We start from the raw sequence: 27,994 nt of genomic DNA, 5'->3' as shown, positions 1-27,994 counted from the left end.
TCTTTTCCTATATCCATTACTATACGATACAGGTCTTAGTTATCATGGATGCTGTGTTCCTACTACTAAGCTAGGTCTGTATGTATGACACTTATATTTTTGCACGGATGCTGCAATGTACTTAGATAACCCAAGCAGCCATCCATGCTCTTTCCTGGCTCAATCCCTCATTGGAACAAATCTGAGGAGGCATCGCTTTCCAAGAGGTCGTGACGAGATCAGCTGATCATCCATCACCATCAATTCACTCTTCATCGACTCATGTGGTTTGGTCTCGTATCTTGAGTATACATCCCGCAGCAACGTCTTCATCTCGGCCATAGCAAGGCTACAGTTGTTTCATTGTCAGTTGGCATTCTCGTAACAGCCACAAATGGCCACTTACTGTTTTCCAATACATCCCCGACCTCCACTTGAGAAAGCCCACTGGTGTCGTCGTCGGTCGGCGTCTCCTTCAGTTTCCAACCATCTTTCCGGGTAGAATTTATCAGGTTCGGGAAATACAAGATGGTTGATTCGGTGGACCGACATGGCCTGACAACTAACCACAGTTCTCTCGGGCAAAAAAAAGCCATCGATACTGCGACCGCCCTGGGGAACATATCGTGGTAACGACATTGGAATAGCAGGGAAGCATCGCAGTCCTTCGTTGAGTACGGCATCAAGCATGGGTAGATCGTCCAAAGACGCATCAGCCCTAATCAGAAACTCGTCTCGTAAGAGGCGTTGGTACTTGATCGATCGAGGCTGGGAGAGTTCCCACATCAAGAAGCACAGCACATCGCCAGTCGTGTCAATGCCTGCCGCCATATGGTCAAGACATTCGGCAGCCATATCCATGGTATCCAGCACGCTGTCTTTCTCCTTGAGCCGATTTAAGACGGTGAAGCCTGCTGCTCCGTTCTCTTTTGCGTTTTCAATGACAAAGTTGTCGGCCAGGGGAATGGACCGAGGCTTAGCAAAGCTGGCAAGAATTTTCGATCCAAGGCTGTGAAGAACCGGGCTGTAGTATTGGACCAGTCGGTCTGTGTTTCGTTTCAGCTTCAGTTTCAATTTCAATTGCCTGATCCTGCAACGATAGCTACTCACTCTGCAAGCTATCGTCAGCAGCGACTTGGTGCATCATTTCTTCGTGAGCCTCGTTCCGCAGGCAATTGCTTCCATAAGGGTGAAACAGTTGATGTGTAACACAATCACACGCATATGCGTGCAGTGCTGTAGGCATTGGTCAGTCGTACTTGAATACTATGCTGGGTGTGTCCATTTGGCAGTACCAACCTCTCTGTTTGACATGTCAGTCAGTCATACATGAGTTTCACGATGAACATTTCAACTTACAAAAACATCTGCCGTTCTGTCAGGAGACTCAACGCAACGCTGGAGGAACTTATTCGATCGTTCCTCGATCCCAGCCAGAGGGGCAGCTTTCATCACATTGCTGTTGGCATATCGATCACCAATCATTCTCCTTCTCTTTGCATGCTTGATAAATAATTAATCCTGTTACGCTTCATATCATTGCATCATGACTCACATCGCCTTTGACCAAGGTTGAAAACATTGTTCTGCATTACTCGTCATAAACATGATTGGTTTTCTTTCTGTCTTGTAATGATTGATTTCTTACCGCTTGCCGTAGACCTGAAAAAGATCGTAGAACTCTGTCTTATCATAGCCACTGCCTCCAGAGCCATAAATCTCTTTGAGGGCGGCGATGGAAGTGAAGGAGACTTCGTTGGGCGCAACGCGGACCACCGGCCCATATCGCTTGTGTAGTTCATGGATATATACGGTACGGTTGGCATTGAGTTCGTGCCATTTCAGTACGAGCGAAGTGAAGTTGGATATGAATGGGCCAGGTATCTTTGCTGTGGCTGAACAAAGACGGATGATAAGATGAGCAAAGAGGATCAGCACAGCAGCTCCAGATACGAAGCTGGGTGATGATGTCAACATGATGGCAGTGTTGATTCGGTCAGCTGTGTTTGAGCTGCGTTTAAGAAGAGGAGGAGGAAGAGGAGGAAGAAGGAGAAGATAGAGGGTCAATCTTGGCTAGATGAGTGGCTAGACTACCTTGAACTTCTTATCATATACCTATCTATCTTGGGTAGGGTGCTTGATACTCCGATATGACTCCATTCCCTCGGGTCCAATTCCGAATGCTTTACTGCGCAACGTTTAAAGATACGAGGGTTTTTATTACTGCAGTTTACCTACTGTAACAAATCATAAGCTTGGAATTGTCACTCTATTACATATCAGCTTTATTGTTGTCGCTTCTTTGTTCCCTCTTGAGTATAGTCGCCTCCACCTCCAATTCTGGGGTCTCCTACCCCACACCTAGTGATAGTCTATCAGTCATGAAATTCAACTACCTACATAGTAGGTACCTAGGTAAGTAGGTAGGTACCTACCTGGGTAGGATAAATGCTCTATGGAAAATGAAAGGAATAATGGAATTATATGAGGCTGTCCGCACAGAGTCGTATGTATTGTTACGAATCCTACTTTGTATCACCACCCCTATCTTGACAAGAACCTCCTCCAAGCATACTCGTGAACCAATTCAAGCCTGGGATCTTCATTGGTGCCGCAGGGGGGTATCTTTTACCACCGATCTCGGTTCTCGGGGTACAGGTGCACCATTGTGACTGGGGCACTTGATCGAATACCTGCTCAACGTGGTTACCGCATCCGCGCCATGACTTTTTTGCTATTCATGATAAAAAGATCTTTTAGCCTCTTATAGATTCATCAGGTTAAGGGCTGTAAGGGCTAACAGCAGGTTGCGCAGGTTGCACCAAAACACATAATGTTGAAACAAGCAGTGTACATCTGCCTAGTACTTATTGTGCAGATGTATGAGGGGTTGACGTAGAACTCTGCTTTTGAAGGGAACCGGGTACTTTCTAAAGAAGCAGTGATATTATTGGGCCCTCAAACCTACTAACCTACTAACCTACCTCTAGTTAAGGTAGTCAAGGGCCGTTTTGATAGAGTTGGCGGTGGTGAGCGCTGAATTAACTACCTAGTCGCCGTTGACGGCGTTGTCCGGATCAAGGTTACCCTATATCTCGACCCAGCTTCACTCGAGAGCTGCCTGAGTTAAAGATCAAGCATTAACGCCGCCAGCAATAACCAAGAAGAAATATATCAATGATCGGATGGTCACATGAGGATATTCCACTACTCTCGACGGTTGTATTCATATGGATGATGAACGCTGGTCATAACCTGATCGTTTCATAAGATTTGCTTCAAGACCAAAAACCAATGTTTGTAGGTAGCTATCGGATATTCATGTGTATGAATCCTAAAAATCAAAAGAACGGACAACTCCGACAATGCTCCAAACACTAGATATTACCACAAGAGGCGAGATCAACGACATGTTAGAGAATACAGTGTTTACGCAACTCAATGCAGGAGCAGTAGCAGCATATCCCTGTCTGACAGGAAGCTTATGAGGTACTATTCATAGTACCAACTTGCAGGGTACGCACGGTTATAGAGAATCAGATTTGAGGATGACCAGCCTTATTAAGTCCTTATCTAGGTACCTACCTAGTAACGTTAGGTACGGATAGACTCAAAATGTTAGACACAGCCTCTTTAGACAAAAAAACTCCGCTTGCGCTTGAGAAGATGTCCGACAAGACTGTCGAGATGTAATCAGACAGAACCATCGACTTAGTACCTAGCTAAGGTCGGGTGCTAGGTAGTATGTAAGAGGGCTCTATGATAGGATAGGTTAGTTAATAGTACTTTAGTTCATTGCTGACACTAACGGATGAACTTTTGCAGACAAGATCAAAACCATCCACATGGCAACTAGAATTTGAACGTCGAACACGTTCATCATAAGAACGACTCTGCCCACCAGACGAACTCAGTATATTTCCCTTATTCGTGAGCCCAAGGCACCTAACGTACCTAAAAGTAAACCCCCAGCCATCCATCCATCCATCCATGTCAGCAAATGGATCTGGCGCCACTTATCGTAGAGGCTGTGCTGTAGTACCAGGCCGCAGTGTAGGGGTCTGACAGCCCATAGGAGTAAGGGACTCGGCATTTTGGGTGTCCACGGGGACGAATAAGGCTCTGGGCTGGGTAAAGCATGCACTACGAATTGCCCATGATAGTTGCAGTGATTCGGTGCATCCGATTCAATTCAGTTCAATTCAGTTCAGTCTATCCACCAACCCAACTTGTCTTATCCGATCGGTGGTGGTGTCTCGAGGTTAGCAGTCTCCATCAGCACCTACCTACCTACCTACCTTAGTCCATACAGTACCTACTACCCAGTGGGCAAGTAGGGTTCTTTGGAACTGCCCCGATTTCAATAACCCAACATTGGATTGAAATCACATCTCTCAACTTCCTACATACCAAAAACTCACCGACCTCAACACTTTGCTGTGCGCGAATACTTCCTCCTCCTCCTCCTCCTCCTCCTTCCGGTCCCTTGCCTCTCCCCTCGTCCGCCGTCCGCAACGACAATCGTAGTCGCATTATGAGGAACTTCCTCGGAAAGCACAGCAATCGGTCATCGCATGCGCTCAACGAGCCGCGAACCCCGTCCAAGACGCCTGCTTCCACGACTACGAACAACAGCCAAACTCCCTCTACTGGCAGTGCAGCAGCACCTCAAGCTCAAGCTCAAGTTCAGGCGCAACACACAGGCCATCAGCGTCAACCAAGCCATCAGCCTCAGTCGCAGCTTCAACAACAGCTCCAGCAGCTCCCACAGGATCAACACTATCAAGTTCAGCAGCGCCAGCAGCTCCTCGACGAGGCGGACTCAGCCTCCCACGGCGCCCACTTCGGCCACCCTCAATCCCAATCCCAATCTCACTCACACTCGCACTCGCACAACAGCGCCAGCGCCAGCGCCAGTGCCAATACCAGCGCCAACAACCCTTCCACCATAAACCCCCATTCAGCCTTGTCCTCGTCCCATAACACCGCCTTCAGCTCCAGTGAATCCTTTGATTCCCAACAACCGCCTCCGCCTTCTCATTACGTGCAACAGCAGCAACAGCCGTTACATCTTCAACATCCCCAGCAGCAGAATCAAGGTTCTCTGCCATTGTTACCTTCCCCCTCCTCCGCTTCCGCTTCCACTGGCGCCCCTCCCCCACCTCATCTCTATAGCTCCCCTTCAGCTGCCAGCAGCACGACCGGTGCGAACCTCAACAATAACCCTCCTTCTTTGCAACAGCAGCAGAGCTCCAATCTATCCAACGTGGCATACGATTCTCACCAACCCCACGGTGAATTCAACGACCCTGGGCTCGGCCGCTCGCAGAGTATTCGTTACAACGCTACCGCACCGTACGATAATCAGAACCCATCCGTCGACGACCTGAACCGCTACGGTCAGATACCACCTCAACAGTTACAGCAGCAGCAAGCTCAAGCTCAAGCTCAAGCGCAAACAGCACCTGCTGAGAAGCGGTCGACTCGAAAATTGATTAAGGGCATATTTTCTGGGTCCAATCGTGGGGCGTCTGACAGCCAGCACCACCACAGCATAAGCATCGGTCACAGTAACAACCAATCCTACGATAACACTGGCGGCCTTGCACGTCGACCGTCCAAGCGGGTGAGCAATCCACCGCCTTTCCTTTCTCTTCTTAATCGTACCTTGTTTTCATATCCCTATTGTTTTGTGCTGCGACCTTGAACCCCCCCGTCTTTCTACGCCGCCTGGTCTTCGGTCTCATCCCCCTCTCCCAGCCCAGCCCAACACCCAATCTTACACCCGACTTCACTCCGCCTATCTCGCTGGCTTTCTCTCTATCTTCTTACTCGGCAGAATAACCTGCCATAGGCCAAGCAACCATAACCGTCAAAGTTGGCTCGGAACCCCCTCCAATCTTTCCTTTTATTTCATCCCAAGCCAAGTCAGGCCAGGCCCAGTCCTTGCTCCTGGCTATCATTTTGGCGCCGACTGCGTATGCCGCAGTTAGCTCAAGCTGAGCTCCTTTAACAGGTCCAGCAGCTCCCCGAGAGCCAACGCTCCCCTCTACCCCAGCTTTCATCTCGCAAGGGCCTCGACGATATCAATGAGCACTATATCGCACATCAATCTGACCAATCATCACCTTCGCAGACTTCTCGTATTTCGCTTCATAACACCATTCGCCAAGTCGCTGGTGAGGTAGACCAGCACCCGCAGCAACCTCACGAAGACGCCGCATACCAAAACCAGGCCCCGCTGCAGCAACCCCACGTTCAGTTGCACGCAGACGATCAGCAACCGCAACCTGGTTACGAAACAAACGTGTACGACCACCAACAATCGCCTCTCGGCCAGCCGCAACAGCCCTATCAGTTTTCAAACACCCAACAGCAACCTAGTTATCATCAGGGTGGGAATCAAGGTGGAGAATTGAGATCAGTTCCCGCCCATCTGGGTCCCAGCGCACAGTTTCAGAATCCTGAAACAGTCTCTCAGTTCTCGCATGAATCGCCTGTCGCCGACTCGGATCAGCGCTCAGCTCATTTACAGTCAGCAACCAACTCGCCTGCTGTGAACCACTCCTTGTACATTCAGCAACAAGGCTCAACACCGAGCCTCCCCCCCGCACAACAGATAACCCCCCAACCGCAGCAGCAAGGCATGGCACCACCTACTGGAGGACCTCCACCCTCGCGCCGTCCAGACTCCGACAAGCTGCGTGGACAGACCGACGTCCCCGGCGGCCCGCCCCCCACTTATCGTCCCGCCAATTCCATGAACAACATGAACCCGCTACCCCCTGTGCCGCCTCAAGCTGCTGGCCAGTCGCCGGCCTACCGAGGCGATCGCCCGCCTCAGTTTGAGGGCCAGACGGTTGACCAAGGACGAGACAGCCCGCAGCCTGTGTCTGCTGTGCCAGCGGACTCTGGTGAGAACGATAAGTCATTCAAGGATCTATGTAAGTAGGCTTATGCGACGATCTCAGCCCAGTGCAAGCAAGAGTACTTACTGATTTCTTGCAGTGACTAAGTATAAGAATGTCAAACGCCTTTACTTTGACGGCAAGGGGCAGATCGAGGTGCTCAATGGCCAGATCGTACATCTCCAGAATGCTGTAGCCAACCAGCGCATGTCGCAATCACGTACCGCTCTCGATGACAGTGAATACTCTACACGATTCAATCGACTCAACGGCGCCATCAACAACCTTTCTTTCAATATTCGTAAAGATTGGCGATGCGTGCCTCAGTGGCTTGACAAGTATGTCAGCGCAGAGGCACTAAAGACTGGAAAGGCCGAGATGACGGCTGTTGGACGAGCAGTCATCTCGCGATGGCTGATGGAGGAAGTGTTTAACAAGTGTTTTCACCCTAGCCTGGATCCTCAGCTAAGCCAGTCACTCAAAGAGATTGAACTTGGCATTCGAAGCAACACATACACCCTGACTAGTCAGGAAGAGTTCGATGCCTTGACAAACAAGATCGTGAGCTGGCGAATGACATCGCTCGACGGGCTTCATCGCCAGCTCAACTCGCCAGCCGCCAACGAGAACCGCAATACATTTATCGCTAAAACGACAACGAACTTAACGGCCTGCCTTTATCAATTCCTCAACACGCCGCCACCGCCTGGTGTGGACGGTAGCGCGTCGATGATCGTGGAACTCGCCGTAGGAATCGCAGCCAACCTTCCCCTTGAGAGTCGTGATGTGGCTATCACCTACCCGCTACCCGGAGACATAGTCCAGCCTCATGTGATGGAAGTTGAAAAGGCGGCACTCCCAGTATTGGAGGCTCAGAAGGGCGGAGAAGATGGTGACGATAAGGATGGTGATGACGAAAAGAAAGTCAAGACTGGTACGTTGAACAAAGCAGCCCCGCTCGAGAGCGGGGAGGGTAAAGACGCTTCAGAAAGCAGAAGAACGGATGCTGACAAGGACACATTTGTAGCGGCCCTGCCGAAGGATTCGAACAGGGTGCGGTTCGCAGGATTTATGGCATTGGAAGTACGAGGAAGGCAGGTGTTGATGAAAGCGCCTGTCTGGACTCTGTGAAGGAAAGCAGTTGAGTAGATATGAGCATGTAACGGTGAGATCCGGAGAAGAGAGGAAAGGAAGCGTCTTATGTCGATCTTGGCGGAAGGGCGAGATCGCATAAGAGACAGTATATTTCGACTCAAAGCACTGAAGTTCTAATTCTGGTCGATGAAGAGGCCAGACTTGGCAAAAAAGGCATGACCAGACGGGTTTAGACGGAATGACGGATCACGAATGGCATGAAGAAGGATTCTGACGGTAAAGGATATGGGCCGTTGTTTTATTTCTGTGTATATGGCCGCAGTTCCAGATGGCTACAAGGAGTTTCCATTGCCATCTGTCTGCATAAATAAATGAAGACTAGAGTCACTATGGCTCCATGCCATCTATCTGGTGTGCTAGTTGTGAAGGGAAGCTTAGGTAGATATTAAGTGATATCACGATTCACCGTAGACCACGATGTTCAAGGTAAGTAGGTAATTACCTACCTACCTAGGTATGATGAAAAATAGAATCATATACCGCATTTGGATTTTGAGCCTTGACGTGAAATGAGTCGAAACTCACCAAATCAGACTAATGCTGGCATAGGCAGGGCTGCAATTACCCAAGTATCTCTAAGTTACTGTAGTAGGTATCAACGGTCAAGAGTCATTTTTTAATTGGAAGAGTCAAAGTCTTCATGGTTGAAGGACCCTGCTCTCATCCATAGTGGCGATGTTTTAGGATGGCGTGGATGGATCCATAAATGACTTGGTACCATAGAGTCCAGGTGAGTCATAATGCTGATTACTACTTTCAGAAGGCAGTTTTAGTGAGGTGCAGTCAACTGCAGGCGGGACCCTGAATGTACTGTGCTACGTACCTTAGGCCGCCTACTCCACTATTATGAGGTACAGGCTTGGGCATTACCTTACATAAAAGCGGCGTGAGCTCCCCCAGGAGAGGAGGAGGGGCAGAAAACAGAGAGATCCGACGTAAGAAAAAAAAAAGGAAAAAAACCTTGCTACCACTGAACATCCACTTTCTTCCAACATTCGCGACAACTTCATTCACCTCCCTCTCAACATTTTAACACCCCCGTTTCGGAACTCTTCAGAAATTATGGCGGTTCGCGCTCAGTTCGAAAACTCCAACGAGTATGTACTTGTATCCCTTGTCTGAAGCTATTTTGTACCTTACGAACCCCGCCCCCGCCGTCTCTAATCACTTTGGATGCTGGCCGGTTGCCTATCCGGGTGATAAAGCTACAAGAAGCAGAATTCGATTAAAACAACATTCGCTAACTTTATATCCAGGGTTGGCGTGTTCTCCACCTTGACCAACTCTTATGCTCTGGTTGCCCTTGGTGCCAGCGAGAACTTCTACAGGTATTCAACCCGTCTTTCCCTCTACTCAATCTCTATCTGGCCTCATGCTTACATTTTTTAGTGTCTTCGAGGCTGAGCTTCAAGATATTGTCCCTACCGTTCGCACTACCATCGCCGGTACTCGTATCATCGGTCGCTTGACTGCCGGTAACCGAAAGGGTCTTCTTGTCCCTACGACCACAACCGATCAGGAGCTGCAGCACCTTCGCAATTCGCTGCCCGATTCAGTCCGCATTCAGCGTATCGAGGAGCGCCTGTCAGCCCTTGGAAATGTTATCGTCACAAATGACCATATCGCCCTCGTTCACCCTGACCTGGAGCGCGAAACAGAAGAGATTATTGCAGATGTGCTTGGTGTGGAAGTATTTCGACAGACCGTCGCCGACAACGTTCTAGTTGGTAGTTACATGAGCCTGTCCAATCAGGGAGGTCTCGTGCATCCCAAGACTCCTATTCAAGACCAGGACGAGCTATCCAGTTTGCTTCAGGTTCCCCTCGTCGCCGGCAGTGTCAACCGCGGTTCCAACGTCGTCGGTGCTGGAATGGTTGTCAACGACTGGCTCGCAGTTACTGGTCTCGACACCACCGCCACCGAGCTCAGTGTTATTGAGAGTGTATTCCGCCTCGGCGAGGGCCAGGGACCCAGCAACATCAACACCAGCATGAAGGACACCATGGTTGAGTCTTTCTACTAAGCTTGATCTGTGGATTTGTTTTCTGCTTGTAAGTTGGTTGCTTGTACGGACTTTGCTGCTGTTACCTACTCTTTCGGGTTATTGATTAGACGGCTTCATTTGCGTCGTTGAACGAATTTTTAACTTATACGGGGCCTGGTGTTTGGAATATTGCGTGATTTTGCGGATGGCATCAGGAACATGGTATTCATGATCATCGAACGATACGATTCATATAAGAGGAACGGAACAGCCATCAGCCATTTCTCATGGAATGAAAAGGACCAAGAGTTGAGTGGGGTCAATAAACCCTGCTCGTTGTGTACATACGTGCATCCCTTCGATCCGCCTGGGATACTGGATTGCGTGAGAGTCGCTCCCCTTTTGCACAGGAATACTTACTCATATTGTAGCTGTGCTCGAGACGAGCGTGGCAGAGAGTCGAAGCTTGTATAGACTACTAAGGTAGAGGTTCTATCACAAATACAGTCGGCTCCTCGGCTCCATATCTTTGATCCCGCAATCAGCCCAGTTTCTGGGAAGAAACATAGGTATCCATTAGCATTAATATCAATCGGCGTCAGGTGCTCCAAAATTATTGGCGATAGTTTTGTAGCTCACAGTGTAAAGTGAAGTACGTCCTCGCATCGTCTTTGTCATGCTCTTAGTAGAGTAACTACTACTCAGTACTGACTTGGGTTAGTATGTAGGTATCGCTCTGGCGGAGGTATGAAAACCTCGCCTGTCTTGGTAGGTAAGTGAATTTCTGAGCATCAAGAAAGTGATTGTAAGAACCAAGTTGAAACCACTTATTATACTTACCAACCTGATCCCAACCTTCTACAGTGATTGATTCTTGTCCATCCCTTCCAAGTACCTACCTACAGTAGGTAGGTATCGTCTACCCCGCCTTCACCGCCTGCCACTTTGGGGATCTCAGCTCCCCCACTACAAAATATCTACCTAATCACGACTACCTCTTCTAGCCTAGGTAAGGTATCACAACTAATCTGAACGCTTAGCTTCAGATTCATAGAGCGAACAGCCATAGGACAGAGACCTCTTTCATAATGGCATCAAAAGAAAAGCCACAGCATCTCGAGCCCTCAAAGCTTGGCACAAAACAATAGTCCGACCTCCCATATATCTTCCCCATTCCAGTACTGACATTCTGCCCCATAGCTGGGATGACCTCTACACAAATGAAATATCAAACCATTCTGCCGACCCCTCCGACATTGGAACAGTTTGGTTCGACGACTCAGATGCTGAAGCAAAGATTCTAGAGTTCCTAGACGGGCTGCTCGACCCTGCTGACTCAGAATCACCGGTCCTTACCCACGACAAAACTACCTTTCTCGATCTCGGCTGCGGCAATGGCTCCTTACTCTTCTCTCTCCGTGAAGAGGATTGGTCCGCGCGTGCTCTTGGTGTCGACTACAGCCCTCAAAGCATCGCTCTCGCGCGTCAAATCACAGCTACAAAGGAGGATCTTGAAGCACCCGTCGAGTTTGAAGAATGGGATCTCATAGCTGGGTCTTATGGCCCAGTGCTCAACGGCGAGCAGATTGAAGGTTGGGATGTTGTGCTTGATAAGGGAACGTTCGATGCCATTTCTCTGAGTGATGAGAAGGACGCTCAAGGACGACGGCTGTGTGAGTGCTATCGTGAACGAGTGCTGCCACTTGTTCGGAGAGGCGGCATCTTTCTGGTGACCAGCTGCAACTGGACCGAGACTGAGCTGAAGGGTTGGTTTGAGAAGACTGGTGTTGAGGGATTTGAGGTCATTAGCAGAGTAGAATATCGATCTTTCAGCTTTGGAGGCCACAAGGGTCAAACCATCAGCACACTCTGCTTTCGCAGGGTATGAGTAGGTCTAGTTGCTTTAGAAATAACGGAAGTAGATACCCATTTTATCACATTGTGCTGGCCACAGCACCTGACTCCAAATCTTCATCATCACTCACTGAGAACTCTGGTTATATCATACAATGGTATTTGGTCTCGTCGGCGCTGGACTACCCTCCCCTGAAGCCCCTGTCATCGTCCCGGCGGTTTAGTTGTATTCAACCCCCAGCATCTCCAGAGGGCTCGTGTCCGGGTTTCGTGTCTTTTCAGAATATTCCTCCTCCCCAAACGCAAGAACATTCAGCTCAAACCACTGGTTTCTAATATGCAACGTACGACTTCATTGGCTCTTATCTGTCTTTCTCTCTTTTTGCGGCGATACGGACGTAACAGGAAAAGCAGACAAAAATCTGTATCGACAACAATTATTGCTTCATTACGTCTCTCATCTATGGCGATGTATTCATAGGCTCTCCGCCAGCAATAGGTCCCGAAATTTCGGCAGCTGCTGTCGTCGCAAAGTATCGCACATCCACGTCATCGTCCTTCTGCAACTTCTCCAGGTTAGGAACGACACGTTCTTGGATCAGCTCCGAGCCCCTTGGCGACGGTGTGATCTCACTACCCTGCTTCTCCAAGTCGTACAGGGTGCCCTCATCGGGGAGACGTCGGAGTACATTGATGAGAACGCGGTATGTCTTGGCGACGTTGAAACGAATGTTGGGGATGTCGTCAGAAACTAGCTTGTCGAGCATAGGCAGAATCGATTTGGCAATGACGTCCATGCTCACAACACTCGCCAATGTCTAAGGAGAAGAGGTTAGCTAGGCAGCCGTGGCACGGAAAGGGTGATAAATACCGAAATGGCAAAGCACGTGGTCATCCTGTAAAGGTAGTTGGGGTGGTTGCCCATAGCCATAACCTTGGGGATGATAGCCTCACTGGCCCACTCAACACCAAAGACCTCAGTAAGCTTCTTCAGGTTGTGAGTAGCCGCTTCACGAATGGAGAAAACTGTATCTCCAAGCCAGCCCATGCACAAGTTGCTGAGCTTCTCGTCGAAAAACTGGACACCAAGCTGGCTGGCCAGGAGAGGGATATACTCAATAATGGCAAGTCGTACCCGCCATTGCTTATCCTCAGCGAGTTGTACGATTGCGGGGAGAAGAGACTGAGAGAGCAGATCGATGCCAATAACTACATGTTGTCAGTGTGAACTCTCGTTGTCAACAGCTTTATTGGTTACCTTGGTTCACGAGCTCGAGCTTTGAAATGATATGAAGTCTAACCTCAGGGAACTCGTCCTTGAGCATCTGAAGAAACATGGGCAGAAGGTGGTCGATGGTTCTATGGCACAAATCAGCATCGGGCATCGGAGCTTCGAGAGCTCACCACTTACTCTTGCTTTCCAAGAATAGGAGCCAAGCCACTGATCTGGGTGCCAAGCGCAGCGCGGACATGTTGAGAAGTGTCAGAGACAAGGTCCTCGATACTACCCATGATGTCGTTGAGGAGAACGTTGCGGTCGACAAGAGCGCAGAAGCCGGGAATCTGGCCAGCAATAGCGGTTCGCACCTCAGCCTCATTGTCCTTGAGAAGCTTTACAAATGCGGGAACAAGATCCCTGGAGACAACCTCCTCGTCTACTGCCTTGGCAATCTACAAAATATCAGCATACCGTGAATCAAAACCAGGAAGTTACAACAAACCTTCTCAAACCGATCCGCAATCATGTAGCGAACTCTCCAACTCTTGTCCTCTATCAAATTGCGCAGGGCTGTCAGCAACACACCGTGGCTGGCCTGCTGTTCTTTGGGAACGGCTTCGGCGATGGAAATGAGAACCTCGACCGTAAGTAGTCGGACGCTATCCTGATCGTCTTGTGCGAGGTGTTGAAAAAGGGGTATCATTTCGTCGACAACGATGGTGGCGGGCATCTCCTTGACAAATTTGGCGAGGTTGGTGGCAGCCTGACGACGGACCATAGGCGTCTCGTCGTGAACCAACAGACCGAACTGCTGACGCAGTTGCTCTTGAACAGGTGGGGAGACCTTGTTGTAGGGAGTCGTGAAGAGACCGCAACCCGAAACCTTTGATGTGAACCAATCGGCCTTGGCGAGGCGGATTGTGAGGGGAATGAAGTACTCCTCAACTTGTTGAGGAGCAAGTTCGGAGCAGATCTTGTTCAGGGACTCGACGGCCTAGAATGATGATTAGAAGAGGGAACGAGGGACAAATAAAGGGACGCGCGAGTTTACCTTGTCACGGACGACAGGCTCCTCGATAGCAGCGAGGTTCTCGAGGGGAGACAGCAAAACATGACCCCACTGAGAACCGCCAACATACTCGACAAAGCCGCCAAGTTCCTCACTCAGGGCAACAAGAACCTCATCTTCATCCTCCACGGACTCTGCACAGCATTATGGTTAGGAGAGGTCTTTGTTTGAATCGCAACTTGGTGTGCGGGAAAGCTAGATCGAAGACTGACCGTCGAGAAAGGGGATGAGCTCCTCACGAGTTCGTTCAGCGCCGAGAGCAAGAGCAATGGTGGAGAGACGGTGGATGGCGTTGAGACGGAGAAGGACATCGTCGTGCTAAATAATGACCGAGAGTTAGTAATGGGTAGTGACTTGTTGGTTATAAGAGAGGTAGGCAAACGAAGCGTTGTGCTGAAGCGTGGCGTCACCGCCAAACGGCATACCTTTAGCTCGTCAATAAGTACGGCGATAGGGTACAGCTCATCGCCAGAGTTGGGCGCGTCAGCCATGGCGAGCGGGGCGGTAGAATCGCAGATTTATCAAGAAAATGAGTGGCAGCGTCCGAGAGGAGTCGAGATGATCGTTAGGAGGGTGGAAGAAGGAAGGTTGGACAACTGCGAGTGGATCGCGTGTGGTAGGTGCTGGGCTGAACTGGACGGGTGGGTGATGCAATGATTTGCGCGGAGTTCCAACACGATTTTTGGCTGGAAGACAAGGGCAGAGACGACACCACGCAATGAAGCAGAGCCCTGGGCTAAGCTCAGCGCGGAGAAAGTTGGCGGGTAATGATGCAGAGTCAAGGGCGTAGGGTCGTAGCCTATGTCAGAGTCGTCGAGGTTTCAGATGTGGACATGTGAATACGTAGAATCAATAGATGAGAGAGGGAGAAGAGAAAGCCCAGAGGAGGTGGAGTGGGATGGAGCTGGATGAGTTGAATGTGCCTGTGCTGGCAGGGTGTCCAGGATGAGTGAGGCTGGTGACTCCCCCTGGGTAGGTGCTGTAGGTAGTGCTGTAGTGGCTCGCCTACTAACCGTCCATAGGTACAGTAGGTACTAGATTAGTAGTAGGTTAGTAGGCACTCAGGTAAGGATGCCCTGAAGAGCGTTGCTTGGGAGAGGGGCAACCCCCAAAATCCAATGCCTGGCGAACAGCTCCAGCCTGGATACCTAGTAGGTAGGTACTGACTATTCGTACTAACCTAACCTTAGTAGGTAGTCGAGGGCAATGTGTGGTTGAAGTGGGGTCATTGTGGCTACCACTCATTTCCTTAGGAAACATGGATATTTGAGGGGCAATCTACGGATAGGTTCCTGACACTTATTTACCTACAGTACTAACCTTGGCCAGAGCTCAGATACGAACGTTGTGGCGTGCAGGAAAATAGCTGGCATGATATCTGAGCATCAAGCTTACAGTCCCCTCTCATACAATTCTAGCAGAAGTACATTAAAATCCCACTGAATCCCATGGAAGGAGTATTCGTGCACCTCGAACTTTCGAGCCATTGGCTCTAGGTAAGGTAGGTCGCAGGCTATATCTTGGATACAGCTGACCATACTATGGTTCCCTTTATAAGGGCGTGTTGTCGTACAATCATTGTGTTATCCAACCTTCTAAAACTGGGATCAAGTTTAATCAAGTACCTACCTACCTGCCTACCTTAGTACCTTCCGCCAGCTGGACAACACCCAGCTCGACCAAGGCACCTATCTAGGTACCTAGGTAGGTAGTATTTCTTTTAGGACATATGCAATCTTCACATCGCTTCACTGCATCCATTACCAAGCTACCTAGCAGCTAGCCCTGGATAGGAATATCAATGATCCGCCAGATCACATACCCCGCCAAATGGGTCCGCTAGGGGGGTACCGCCTTACCACACCACACCACTGCGTTCACTAGAGTACCCTGGTACCACATCCCACTTCTGTCATTCTCATGCAACGACGGCATCCCCAAAATTTCCTGTGACTCAGTGCAATTCACATCCAACGCCCGACGGAAGCCTCGCCTTGACCTCCAATTCTTCGTGAAAAGGATCACACCACAAGACAGGCTCGAGGCTACGCTTCATCATGCCTACTATCTCCGTCGACAAGTACAAGCTTTACGAAGCCCTCGGTCAAAAGTGCGAATCAATGCCCCTCCTTCTTGAACCCCCCACCATAGTCTCCGACTTCGCGACCCTATTTGATATGCGTATACTAACGTAATTTGTTTTTTTCTGACATAGATTCACGACCGAGGAGTTTGAGGATCTTTGCTTCGAATTCGGCATTGAGCTAGACGAGGATACTGAGAACGATGAGCGTCCTATTGTGAACGGGGAGCAAGAGCCTCCCCAGCTCAAGATTGAGATCCCCGCCAACCGATATGACATGCTTTGCTTTGAGGGTATTGTCTCCAACCTCAACGTCTTCCGTGGCAAGACTGCACCCCCAAAATACCGCCTCGTCGAGCCCTCTAGCGGAAAGTTAGAGTCGATTACCGTCAAGCCTGAAGCCGAGCAAGTCCGGCCATATGTCTCTGGCGCTATCCTCCGCAATATCAAGTTCGACAAGAGCCGATATGAGTCCTTCATCTCTCTACAAGATAAGCTTCACCAGAACCTTGCCCGAAACCGGACACTAGTTTCCATCGGTACCCATGATTACGACACCATCAAAGGCCCTTTCACCTACGAGGCTCTGCCTCCCAAGGACATCAAGTTCATCCCACTCAACCAGACCAAGGAAATGGACTCCGCTGAGTTGATGAACTTCTACGAGAACGATAAGCACTTGGGACGTTTCCTCCACATCATCCGCGACTCTCCAGTTTACCCTGCTATCTACGATTCCAACCGTGTTGTGTGTTCTCTTCCTCCAATTATCAACGGCGACCACTCCAAGATCACATTGGATACCACCAATGTCTTCATTGAGATCACCGCTACCGACCTGACCAAGCTCGACATAGTTACCGACATCATGGTCACTATGTTTTCCATGTACTGCTCGGAACCCTTTACTGTTGAGCCTGTCCAAATCAACTCCGACCACAACAACCAAACCCGCATCACCCCTAACCTCAAGCCTAGAGTCGCTGAGGTTGAGATCGATTACCTCAACAGCTGCACTGGTCTCAATGAATCCCCCGAGAACCTGTGCAAGCTCCTCTCTAAAATGTCTTACACCTCTGCTCCCTCCTCGAAAGACTCCAATATTCTTGAGGTTGCTATTCCCCCAACCCGAGCTGATGTGCTCCATCAATGTGATGTGATGGAGGATCTCGCTGTGTGCTATGGCTACAACAATCTCCCCCGCACTGCTCCTTCACGTAGTGCCACTGTGGGTGCGCCTCTACCTGTCAACAAGCTCAGTGATATCATTCGGATTGAGGCTGCTGTTGCTGGCTGGAGTGAGGTCATGCCTTTGATCCTTTGTAGTCATGACGAGAACTTCGCTTGGCTCAACCGCAAGGATGATGGAAACACTGTCGTGCGTCTCGCCAACCCCAAGACCGCAGAGTACCAAGTTGTGCGATCAAGTCTTCTCCCTGGTCTTCTCAAGACCATTCGTGAGAACAAGGGCCACAGTGTTCCCATGAAGATCTTCGAGGTCTCGGATGTTGTCTTCAAGGATGAGACACAAGAACGCAAGGCCCGCAATGAGCGACATTTCGCCGCCGCCTGGTACGGCCGAACCAGCGGGTTCGAGGTCGTCCACGGTCTCCTTGACCGTGTCCTGCTCATGCTCCGTACTTCTTTCCTTACTCACGAAGAGGGCCTGTCTGGTAAGAGTATTGATTTCGAGATCAAGGAGAATCCCAGCAAGCCCGATGGCTATTGGATCGAGGAACTCGATGACGCTACTTTCTTCGCTGGCCACGCTGCCTCAGTGTATCTTCGTCTTGGTGGGAAGGAGAGGCGCGTGGGCGAGTTCGGCATTCTGCATCCCACTGTGCTGGAGAAGTTTGATTTGAAGTAAGTAATCGAGATACCTACATGTGGCTGTGACAAAACTGACTGACATCTTTGCAGATACCCCGTTAGCACTCTCGAGATTAACCTCGAGGTCTTCCTGTGACGCGGCATAAAGAAACTCAAAGAACATGTAGAGCCTAAAGGCAAGAGGCGAAACAAAGCAACGCGCGAATCAGATGCGAGATAAGATCGTGGATGACAAAGACGTTTCAATAGCCGGAATGACGCTACGAGATAGACAAAAATAAAGATGAAAAAAGATACAAAAGCCAAGTTTAGACCATTGAGTAATCTACCATGCTAGGTTGACATACTTTGCTATATAAGGGGACCATGGAGTAATCTATTGCCATCCAAGCGCTATGTATCATGATTCGCACAAGTTCAAAATGCATTCACTGCCGAAGTTCAACGCCAAAGCCAGAAATGCTGCCTCTAATACCAACAACCGATCAGTGTGAGTCATGGCAAATTTTTTTGGATGACCAATTTCCAAAGATCAGACACATCCGACTAGAAATCAGACTTCGACGATATGCGCTTGCCTTCACAGGTTAAATACACCGTCTGGTTCACACTTGTAGCAAGGCGCCTCTGACTCCACGTTTGGTTGTAACGAAACGTCAGGGATGGTTTCAGCTCAGAAATCCAATGGCTCAGAGTCGCGCTGTTTGATGTACTCCCACTCGCCAGTCAGATCGCTGGGTACACTATGGAAGCTGCACCAGCTTGAAGATACAGCGAGATCTGTAGCCAACACCGACGGCGCTGCCAGTGCGCGTGACCGGGAGTAGTAATGCCGCATGGACTCATGGGTCTCGACAATTAGGTATGGGCTGGGGTCCGACTCTGGAAACATGACCTTCTATGTCATCCCACGCAGCTCCTGGTCGTTGCGAGGGGATGCAGGAGTCGGATCTGAGGATGAGGCAGAATCGCCAGTGTTGGTAAACTGCCCAAGCATCCCCTTACCTAGATTGAGACCCGCGATCCCATCTCTGATGGCGGCAAAAGCGTTACCGCCGGGCTCAGTAGACGCGCTTCGCTCGATTGGCGTATGCCGTGCCTCTGGCGTCAACATCTCGTGAGCTGTCTCAACCCCGGTAAGGACTGAAGGGGGACCCGATTTAGAACTTGAGGTCGACAACCTTGGATCAGCATCTGCTTGTATGACACTAGGGTACTGAAGATTTGATATGGCGGTTTGCCGGTCGGTCTCGGCTGCCGCGGCAGCATTTAGACCACCATTCATTTCATCCTCAGTTCTTCCGAACACCTGGTGCCACCACCTAATATCCTTCAATCGCGGTAGAAGAATACGCTCTTGTCCCTTTACGTATTCATCGATGCCGGCATCAAAATCCGGGTTGGTGAATTCAGCCCGTCGGCAGAGGAAGTAATCCCAAACTGAAGATGTGCGCTCCGCAACTCGCGCATCCTTTCTTTGTTTCTCGGAGTTGAACAGGAATGTGCCGTATTGGCACGAGTACAGGTGGTAGAGAAGTCGGCGCAGGAAACGCTCGTTAAATTCGAACCGAGTATTATTTTGACGCAGAAGTTGATAAGTGCAGTCGAGGAATTGGTGAAAGACGGGACTAACCATCTTTGGGGATGTTGCTTCATCGTCGACTACCTTTCCCGGCGCCGTCTCGATAACTGCAGCCAAGTCTGGATCGTCCTTGTTCTGGTTGAAGAAACGCTTTGCACCGCTCAATACATTCTGGAAAGCATCACCTCGGCCATCATTCTCGCCAGGCTGCACCTTTGAACCAGCAAAAGCATCCCTCTGCACGGTGAACCAGTCTTCGTGGTTCAGATGGCCGGATCGCAGTCTGAACATGTGTCCAAAGGAAAGCCAGTCCTTCTCGATGAGAACGATAAATCCTTCGATAGTACGATAGTAAGGGTCAAGCATGATCTGAGCCAGTGCACTGAGCTGACTCGTGCGATCCCAGCCATCAGAGCAATGTATGAGAACATGGGAGTGGTTGATGCCAATTTGCCTAGCAATGATAGCTGATCCATCCAGAACATTGTGAATATGCCGTAGCCAACCACTTTGATGGAGCAACTCTCGGTTCGGTGGCAAAGGGGAAATATCGGCGTCTTTGAGAGCGTCAACAACCTTGTTGAGGGAGCTTCGCATGACGTGGATATTCTCAATACTAAGGAATATCTTCCGTGCAAACTTGTACTTGTCCATATTCTCTGAACCCATCCCCTGAACTTGATTGACCATGGCGTTGATAGTTGGACGGGCGTCTACAATTAAATTACTCTGTTGTGCACCGTATATCTGACGGTTTCCAGCCGCATCGTATACAGCAGATGATTTTGAAATAAGATCGTCCTCGTAACGTTCTGTGTCGGAAAGGTCTGGCTCTGTTGCTGAGCTTCCGAGAGACACATCAGCTTGACTCGATAAAGGAGTGTTGTCTTCGGACCCTGGTGGTAATAGAGCATTAAAAGACGCCGCTACTAGTTTCTCATCTTGAACATTTGTCTTTCTCGTAATTCCGGACAGGGGCTGAGAGCTCCGAGTGATGGTGCAGTTGTTGATAGGATGAATGTATGACAGCGCCGGTACACGATTCCTCGAGCGAAACTCCTTTGCATATTTAAGGACGTTATCCGAGATTTTGGTTGGGACGACCAAGAAAGCAGGGTATGTATCGCAGAAGGTATAATCCTTATTGATGTGGGTGATTCTCCAGCCTTTGTCAGGCAGCTTCTCACTAACTCCTTGTCGCCTGAACTCTGCTTTTGGATCGTAGAATGACCAGCCGCCAACCTCTCGCTCGTGCTTCAGGGGTTTATGGTTGAATGCATAAAGCTTCTCGACAGTTCCAAGCTTGCAAGTTCGGCATTTGATGAAATCGAATGTGTCACGAGCGATTTCAATGTCGGCGAAGTTGAATGTTACAAATGTGAAGTCGCGGCATCGTAATCGAACCGACGGGGACTGGCGGGATCCAGGCGGGACTGGCCGGAATGCGCAATAGGATAACATAGGAAACGGAATCCATCTTTCGCGAACTCTGGGTTTCTGAGAAGGATCAGGGGTTGTTCCGGACTGATCGATAGGTGCGCAGAACACCAGGTGGAAGTCGGTCAGTCGTAAAGTGCCATGGGTAGTCTGACCGCCGTAGATACCCTGAACACTCTCAACGATCTACACCGCGTTAGAAGTTTGGATGAAAAAAATCAAGTCCTGAGCAAGAAACCCAACACTCTGACTTTAGCGACTTGAACTGAGTGACCACGCGTACCTTTCGGGCCTCCATCCTGGCAGATCGTAGGGTTTGTGCAAGACAGGTTCCCCAACCGCTTGTTTCTCTCTCTCTCTTTCTCTCTCTGTGGATGAAGTTGTCACGAGAAAAGGGTAGTCTTTCTAGACGTACGACTAGTTTCGGTCGGCGATCGCTTTAGTATCTGTATGCTAACCGTCGAAAGTTATGGAGATGGTGATGCGGAGGGAACTCGATATCGCGGGGCAGCCGGAAGACAAGGAGGCAGCAATATGTAATGTAGTAAGGCGATCAGAGAATATAGGTTATGGGACGGCCTTGGACATGCCTGTGACCATCCCCAATTCTATAAAAATTCGAAGCGAACCAGATTTCTCAACTTTGAGTAAAGGTTCAAGTCTATTCGTGAAGCTCATCCATCATCACGAGCCACAAATGCTCGCCTCCACTCCGGGAATGATAGCCAGAGCTCGACGTCAGAGGCATGGCCCAAGCGCTTTCCCCATTCTTTAGGTTGGCATCTTACTCAGGATCCGTTATAACAGTTTCTCCGACATTCCGATATCCAGGACTTGTAGAGCCGCCCAATCGACCTAGACCAATCGAGCCCCGCAAAACCCGAATTTAGGGCTCAACCACACACCAAAAAATTGATTCGAGCCTTTGTGAGTGTCAGGTCAGTGAGGCCCGAAATCCACCCAGGATCGCGAATCTTTCTCTTCAGCCCGCCAACCCTCAGCTCGCCAACAGACTCAAGACAAGACACCTGTAGTCAAGTCAGTCCCGACAACACAAGACCTTTTTTCCAAGATGGCTCACCCCGGATCTCAGATGTGAGTTACTGCCTGCGTCTATGTCTATCCTCTTGTTCGAAAAAGCGAAGCCATCATCACTGCGTTACCGTCACCACCCGCGAAACACCCGTACTCGTTCGCCCAGGAAACCAAGATGGATCAGAACAGAACAGATTAGAACATGCACTAACATTTCTTCTTCTATAGCTCCAAGAGGAGAAAGTTCGTCGCTGACGGTGTCTTCTACGCCGAGCTCAACGAGTTCTTCCAGCGCGAGCTCGCTGAGGAGGGTTACTCCGGCGTCGAGGTCCGCGTCACCCCCACCGTTACCGACATCATCATCCGAGCCACCCACACCCAGGAGGTTCTCGGTGAGCAGGGCCGCCGCATTCGCGAGCTCACCTCGCTCATCCAGAAGCGATTCAAGTTCCCCGAGAACTCCGTCTCCCTCTACGCCGCCAAGGTCCAGAACCGTGGTCTCTCCGCCGTCGCTCAGTGCGAGTCCCTCCGATACAAGCTTCTGAACGGTCTTGCCGTTCGACGTGCCTGCTATGGTGTCCTCCGTTTCATTATGGAGTCTGGTGCCAAGGGTTGTGAGGTTGTTGTCTCTGGTAAGCTCCGTGCTGCCCGTGCCAAGTCCATGAAGTTCACCGACGGCTTCATGATTCACTCTGGTCAGCCCGCCAAGGACTTCATCGACCACGCTACCCGTCACGTCCTCCTCCGACAGGGTGTTCTCGGTATCAAGGTCAAGATCATGCGCGGCTCCGACCCTGAAGGCAAGGCTGGTCCCCAGAAGACCCTCCCTGACGCCGTTACCATTATCGAGCCCAAGGAGGAGCAGGCTGTTCTCCAGCCCGTCAGCCAAGACTACGGCGCTAAGGCCGCCCAGGCTGCTCAGGCTGCTCAGGATGCCCGAGTTGCCGAGGAGGAGGGTGGTGATGAGGTCCAGGCTGTTGAGCAATAGGATGTTTAAATCACCAGGCTGGGAAAAGCCACCAAAACCTTTCGAAGGAAGATGGGAGATCCGTGGGATGAGGGACGGAGGTCTACTCAGGCGTCAATTGTTCATTTGCATCTGCTAAGGGCACGGAAGGTTTCATTCTTGCTTGTAATGGTAGGCAAAGCATAAAGAGAAAAAATGAGACCCGAAGATTACGACGACACGTCTTATGACCGTGTCTTCTGTCTACCAACCCCTCGACTCCAGTATCATGCGAGTCCTTGTGATCGTTTCGTTGTTAAATTGTAGACGCGGCGAGGAATAAATGGCGGGGCTATCTATCAGAAATTTGCCATATCCATATCAATTGCGACCTTACCATGAACCCAGGGACGTATGGCGGTATCGCACAACTCACTAATTTGTACGGCTTTCAGGTTCATTCCCTCTTATTTCACATTGTGGTACAGGACAGCATAATCCTTTGTGTCATGTCGTTATACTTCTTGTCTATGGTGAATGGGTAGTCTCTGACCGTCTCCTATCTCTTGTTATAAATTCAAACCTGAGCATCGTCGAACCCTGAAAAAGAAAGCCCTGCGACTTGGATAGCACATCTAGAATACCTGAGCCGTTCATGATCCTAGAAATTTCAGCGGCAACGCCCGCGTTATTCACCTTTTCTTTCGCCACCCAGCATAAATCCCTTGATCCGGAACCCCTGTGTGAACAGCTGACTTGCAAGTCTACCGTCATTCATGCCCTGCAGTTATCGTACAAAGAGAATTCGCCTGTGACCCCAATACAAAATCCGCCAACGCCGTCCAAGACCGTGTGCCCGTAGTACTCCAGTAATAGCAAACAATACATCTCGTTTAGTCCCGAGTCCTGACCCCGTTGTGCATAGAAAAACCACAATTGATACCAACATTGGAACATGTCGTTGCGTAATGCACCATTCATGAATGCTGTCCATGCTCCGAGGAGAAATGCCCGGCCAGATGGTTTGAAAATGTACAATGCTTGTTTAAGATGACAAAACATGCAAAACATTGTCGCGGAGTTCTTTCAGCGATCTGCTCAAGAAGTCCGTTGCTCCGCCATTATGTTACACGATACGTTATAAAACGTTATCATCGATCGCCCGATTTGTGACGGTTGTCGAGTTCAATACTGTTGTCGTAAGTTGCTTTGCCGTTGCCGTTCCCATTGGCGTGTCGCAGGTCGTCGTCGCTATCGTCCGCCAGGTCGGTCAGAGCGAATCCAGCAGCTTCCTCCTCATCGTATGCACGGATCAGGCCCTCACGATCCCCCCGCTGGCTGCTAATACTGTGCCGGGAAGGATCGCCGCTTCTCCTCGCCTGCATGCTCAAACGAGTCTGCAGACCAGATACCATATCGGTGCCGGTAGCGTCGCTTCCTCCTCGACCTGCGCTCAATCTCTGACCATGGGGATCACCTCTCGAGAGGTTGAGAAGGTAGACACCAGTAAAGGTGACCAAGAATCCGCAGAGCAAAGAGAGTGTGTTGACAGGATCGTTGGTGTTAAACCCAGTGAAAAGAATAAATGAAGCGCAGAGGGTTGCGGTCGTAAAGGTTACGTAGTACAGAGGGTTAACACTGGCGCATCTGTCAGTACAGTTCTTCGCGTATGCGTTGGCCGAGTACTTACATGTTGGTGGGGAAGTTGGCGAGAGCTTTGTTGAAGTAGTTCATCTGAGTTAGAATGCAGACAGCTGTCAAGATCATGAAGACGTAGGTAGAGGGATGGCTGAATTGGTTGTGGCCAGCGAACGTCAACTTGAGCGCAATGCCAAAAGCCTTGACAGACATGACAGAAATGGACCCAACGGTAGAGCAGATGGAAAGGTAGATGAGGGCGTTCTTCTTGCCATAGCGAGGGGCAATCCTGTAAATCATAAAGACGGCGAAGCCAACAACGGCGAAGGCGTAGAGAAGAAAACCTGGTATCAGTTAGAAGTGAGGCTTCAATAATGCTTTTCTGTTTACAAACCTGGCTGGATGGCCAAATGCAGAATCTCGTCGACAGTCTCAATCTCCTCATCCGGAGGCGCGTGGAGCACAATGATAACAGCACCGATCAGACATATGGCACTGCCTAGCTTACCCAAGGTACCAAGTTCTTCTTTGAGAAAGTATGAGCCAAGAACGGCACCAATAAGTACACTGAGAGCTCCAAGGGGGGTGACGAGGATAGCAGGGGCGAAAGCGTATGCGGCAAAGTTGCAAATCTCTCCAAGTGCAACTGTCAACACATATTAGCACAATCATCGCAAAGAGCGATTCACCTTTTACTACTCACGAGTCGCGATACCGGCCCACCACAGAGGATTTTTTAGGTACACAAATCCATCGCCTTCAAAGCCATGTCTTTCTTCTGCTTGAATCAATCCCTAGTGGCTGATTAGTCCCGTGCACATGGTTGAGCGGTAGGCTGTACGAGAAGACCGGGCAGTTGAGGTCGCTGCTCGGCAGCATCAACTATGTGAGACCAACCTTTTTTGTGATAACGAAACTGGTTCCTAGAGTGCCGTTAATAATGCGGTCGCGCTTGATCATGCTTAAGAGACAACATACCAATGGCTAGGGCCGATGTCATGGCAAGAGCCAGACCGATATACCTTGAAATCATGTCAGTTTTGTTATGGGAGACTGAAAAGAAAGACGGAGTGGTGACAAAGAGCCGATCAAAGTGGCCTTTCAGGAGTAAGACCACGTCAAGTGGTACGCGACGTACTTGTCTTCGATCATGATGTTTAAAAGAGCGCACAGCAGCGACGAAGCGCACAGAGTCAACTCTCTATAGACAATTCCAATGCGCTGAACGCAAAAGGCTGAGCAGAGGTAGGGTTCAGGCGATAGCGTTTGGAGTCAAGTCAGGTCAGGTTGAGGCCAGACAAGGATTATTGACAATCGGCATAGGCTCGCACCGGGCGAGAAAAGCCGTAAAATAACGAGTGTTGAAGCGACTGAGCTAAGAAAACCAAGGGCTCGAGTCTATCGCAAACGCATCAAAGAGCGGCTGTCAAGTCGCTAAAAAGCGATATGTTTCGTGGAGGTTGGCGTGGTTGCGTGGACGCTTGCAGAGACTCGGTGATAGAGGGGCGTGGGCGATTCGCGACGACGGAAAAGGATCGGTTCGAGATGTGTTCGTCTCGTTGAGTAGGTAGTTGTCGAATTCGTAAACGTCGAGGACAGATAACGTTGTGTCTTGTCAAGCCGGGCAAGCAGTGTGAGAGAGAACTCGTAAAGCGCAACAAAACGAGACGATGTTCACAGGTGGTAGGGGGGTTGATAGGGAAAAAGGGACAGCTTGGCTGGATTGCAAAAATGGAGAGGCTACTGCAGTGCGGATGAGACGAGCGAGATGCAGTATGTACTCCAAGGTACTAAGGTTAGGTCTGGCTCGTGTGGGAGAGTTTGGGGGAGGCCAGATCAGACCCGACAAGACCCAGACAGGGGTGGCTCAGTCAGCTAGAGGCGGCGGGAGGCTTTAACAAGACCAGCAGTGGAGACGCCAGATACATGAGATGTGGTGGAATGAGAGTGTACGATCAAGTACCCACCGTCAAGCAGACTTCAAGAGGTTTCAAAAAGAGGGCGCCAACGGACCCATTACCCCCTGGCGTCAGGTCCTTGTCCATAACGTTACAGTACCTACGGGACACCCTAAAGATGGAGTCAGAGAAGCCCTGAACTGGAATACCTACTCTACATCCAATACGTGCGTGGTAGAGAAAACTGGAAGAGTAGAGGGTGGGACCCTATCAGGTAGTAGGTACCTCACTGATTTAGGTAACTAGATTATAATCCCAAGTTCCAGCCAGCCAGTGCATTGTGAGGCAGTAGGTTTACCTCTGGTCCAGTTCCTTTTCCTTTTTTTTAACCCATTGCATCTGACGACACTTCATTCCACAATCCATTTATTGGAAGAGACACTAGATAGAGATAAAACAATCGTCGGTAAAACGGCAGCGTTACGAAACCTAGCACAGACCCCAGGTGTCAAAACGCAGTTATTGATCAGTAACTACCAATTTAAGCCCTGTGGTCAATTACTGAAAGATAAAGTCTCAGGTTGTCCTCATGATATGCACCTGTCCTGTCCTGTATGGGATACGAATGGTGGGGAAATACCCGACTGATTCCCTAGAATTTAGTAGGTGTAGGGCCGAGGCTTGGATAGAACTAACCTAGGTATGTACCTACTACCTAATAAACTCCATGTGAGCCCCTGAGCTAATTCGCTATCAACCTCACAGTAGTACCCGACTGTACCTGGTGGAGGTAAAAGATGGAAAGCTTAACGATTTCTGTTTTATATGATAGTACAAAGAATAACATATTTGTCTGTTTGCTTCATCACAGATCCATGGAATACTTCCACTCAATCTCTGCGTTCAGTTGCTGTTAATTGATTCAAGGGGCCCAGAAATTGAACGCAAGGGGCAGTCACCTCCATAGAAGGAGCACAGCAGATGGATATTACTAGGTACTAACCTACCTACCAACGTACGCTGTACGGCGGTATAGCACAGCCCGCCTGCCCGTATATTGCGTTGGTAGGTCACTGATGGATGGATATCCATTACCTATAATGTTGAATCCATGGACCTTTCCTTGTCTCCTTTCAGGGCAATCCTATTCGTCCCACTTAATCGAGTCTTCTTGTCCACGTCAGCAGCTCGGTTCTCACTGAATCTCCAAACTTTGAGCCAGTAAACTTTGGGGGTGCAATTTTTTTTTAGCATCCGCATTTCAGTAGTGCCTCGCTCAGCTCCGCTCTGGGCCATGATTGTAAGATCGAGAACATGCTCAACAACGCCTCCCGCACGCCACATTAGGTACCCAGGTAGGTTTTTCACCCATATCGA

At 49.8% G+C, this 27,994-nt stretch overlaps 9 protein-coding genes across 9 annotated transcripts; 5 read left to right on the top strand and 4 right to left on the bottom strand.

Annotated features, from left to right (window-relative positions):
* Positions 1 to 27: 27 nt before the first annotated feature.
* Positions 28 to 2,085, bottom strand: B0J16DRAFT_344709 (cytochrome P450). The gene is made up of 6 exons (XM_046128195.1): positions 1,628 to 2,085; positions 1,535 to 1,565; positions 1,334 to 1,482; positions 1,090 to 1,217; positions 386 to 1,025; positions 28 to 328 (listed from the first exon to the last, which is right to left on the bottom strand). The coding sequence occupies exons 1-6, from the start codon at positions 1,954 to 1,956 to the stop codon at positions 160 to 162; spliced, it is 1,446 nt and encodes a 481-aa protein (XP_045981276.1). The 5' UTR covers positions 1,957 to 2,085; the 3' UTR covers positions 28 to 159.
* A 2,032-nt stretch (positions 2,086 to 4,117) lies between these two features.
* Positions 4,118 to 8,018, top strand: B0J16DRAFT_321608 (uncharacterized protein; the record flags this gene model as incomplete). Its single annotated transcript, XM_046125645.1, has 4 exons — positions 4,118 to 4,240; positions 4,283 to 5,605; positions 5,996 to 6,923; positions 6,988 to 8,018. 4 exons carry the CDS (start codon positions 4,118 to 4,120, stop codon positions 8,016 to 8,018), a joined length of 3,405 nt encoding a protein of 1,134 aa, XP_045981275.1.
* A 1,086-nt stretch (positions 8,019 to 9,104) lies between these two features.
* B0J16DRAFT_271589 (uncharacterized protein) lies at positions 9,105 to 10,065 on the top strand (the record flags this gene model as incomplete). The annotated part of the gene is made up of 3 exons (XM_046123581.1): positions 9,105 to 9,139; positions 9,299 to 9,370; positions 9,432 to 10,065. The coding sequence occupies 3 exons, from the start codon at positions 9,105 to 9,107 to the stop codon at positions 10,063 to 10,065; spliced, it is 741 nt and encodes a 246-aa protein (XP_045981274.1).
* Positions 10,066 to 11,114: 1,049 nt separating this feature from the next.
* Positions 11,115 to 11,914, top strand: B0J16DRAFT_270792 (S-adenosyl-L-methionine-dependent methyltransferase; the record flags this gene model as incomplete). The annotated part of the gene is made up of 2 exons (XM_046123553.1): positions 11,115 to 11,173; positions 11,227 to 11,914. 2 exons carry the CDS (start codon positions 11,115 to 11,117, stop codon positions 11,912 to 11,914), a joined length of 747 nt encoding a protein of 248 aa, XP_045981273.1.
* Positions 11,915 to 12,341: 427 nt separating this feature from the next.
* Positions 12,342 to 14,659, bottom strand: B0J16DRAFT_270889 (armadillo-type protein; the record flags this gene model as incomplete). The annotated part of the gene is made up of 8 exons (XM_046123559.1): positions 12,342 to 12,698; positions 12,752 to 13,089; positions 13,139 to 13,239; positions 13,292 to 13,551; positions 13,602 to 14,093; positions 14,151 to 14,302; positions 14,381 to 14,486; positions 14,594 to 14,659. 8 exons carry the CDS (start codon positions 14,657 to 14,659, stop codon positions 12,342 to 12,344), a joined length of 1,872 nt encoding a protein of 623 aa, XP_045981272.1.
* Positions 14,660 to 16,039: 1,380 nt separating this feature from the next.
* On the top strand, positions 16,040 to 18,397 carry B0J16DRAFT_344686 (uncharacterized protein). Its single transcript, XM_046128194.1, has 3 exons — positions 16,040 to 16,278; positions 16,384 to 18,114; positions 18,172 to 18,397. Exons 1-3 carry the CDS (start codon positions 16,226 to 16,228, stop codon positions 18,215 to 18,217), a joined length of 1,830 nt encoding a protein of 609 aa, XP_045981271.1. The 5' UTR covers positions 16,040 to 16,225; the 3' UTR covers positions 18,218 to 18,397.
* Positions 18,398 to 18,979: 582 nt separating this feature from the next.
* On the bottom strand, positions 18,980 to 21,398 carry B0J16DRAFT_321603 (protein-tyrosine phosphatase-like protein; the record flags this gene model as incomplete). Its single annotated transcript, XM_046125644.1, has 2 exons — positions 18,980 to 21,286; positions 21,384 to 21,398. 2 exons carry the CDS (start codon positions 21,396 to 21,398, stop codon positions 18,980 to 18,982), a joined length of 2,322 nt encoding a protein of 773 aa, XP_045981270.1.
* Positions 21,399 to 22,172: 774 nt separating this feature from the next.
* On the top strand, positions 22,173 to 23,123 carry B0J16DRAFT_270055 (ribosomal protein S3; the record flags this gene model as incomplete). The annotated part of the gene is made up of 2 exons (XM_046123531.1): positions 22,173 to 22,195; positions 22,364 to 23,123. 2 exons carry the CDS (start codon positions 22,173 to 22,175, stop codon positions 23,121 to 23,123), a joined length of 783 nt encoding a protein of 260 aa, XP_045981269.1.
* Positions 23,124 to 24,043: 920 nt separating this feature from the next.
* On the bottom strand, positions 24,044 to 26,130 carry B0J16DRAFT_155007 (magnesium transporter NIPA-domain-containing protein). The gene is made up of 7 exons (XM_046122114.1): positions 25,858 to 26,130; positions 25,698 to 25,741; positions 25,617 to 25,642; positions 25,423 to 25,513; positions 25,114 to 25,365; positions 24,772 to 25,063; positions 24,044 to 24,719 (listed from the first exon to the last, which is right to left on the bottom strand). Exons 1-7 carry the CDS (start codon positions 25,869 to 25,871, stop codon positions 24,233 to 24,235), a joined length of 1,206 nt encoding a protein of 401 aa, XP_045981268.1. The 5' UTR covers positions 25,872 to 26,130; the 3' UTR covers positions 24,044 to 24,232.
* Positions 26,131 to 27,994: the final 1,864 nt, after the last annotated feature.

Source organism: Fusarium flagelliforme (assembly GCF_020744385.1).
Source record: "Fusarium flagelliforme strain FIESC 12 MPI-CAGE-AA-0113 chromosome Unknown B0J16scaffold_5, whole genome shotgun sequence".
Taxonomy (NCBI): Eukaryota; Fungi; Ascomycota; class Sordariomycetes; order Hypocreales; family Nectriaceae; genus Fusarium; species Fusarium flagelliforme.
This window is presented reverse-complemented; position numbering and strand designations above follow the sequence as displayed.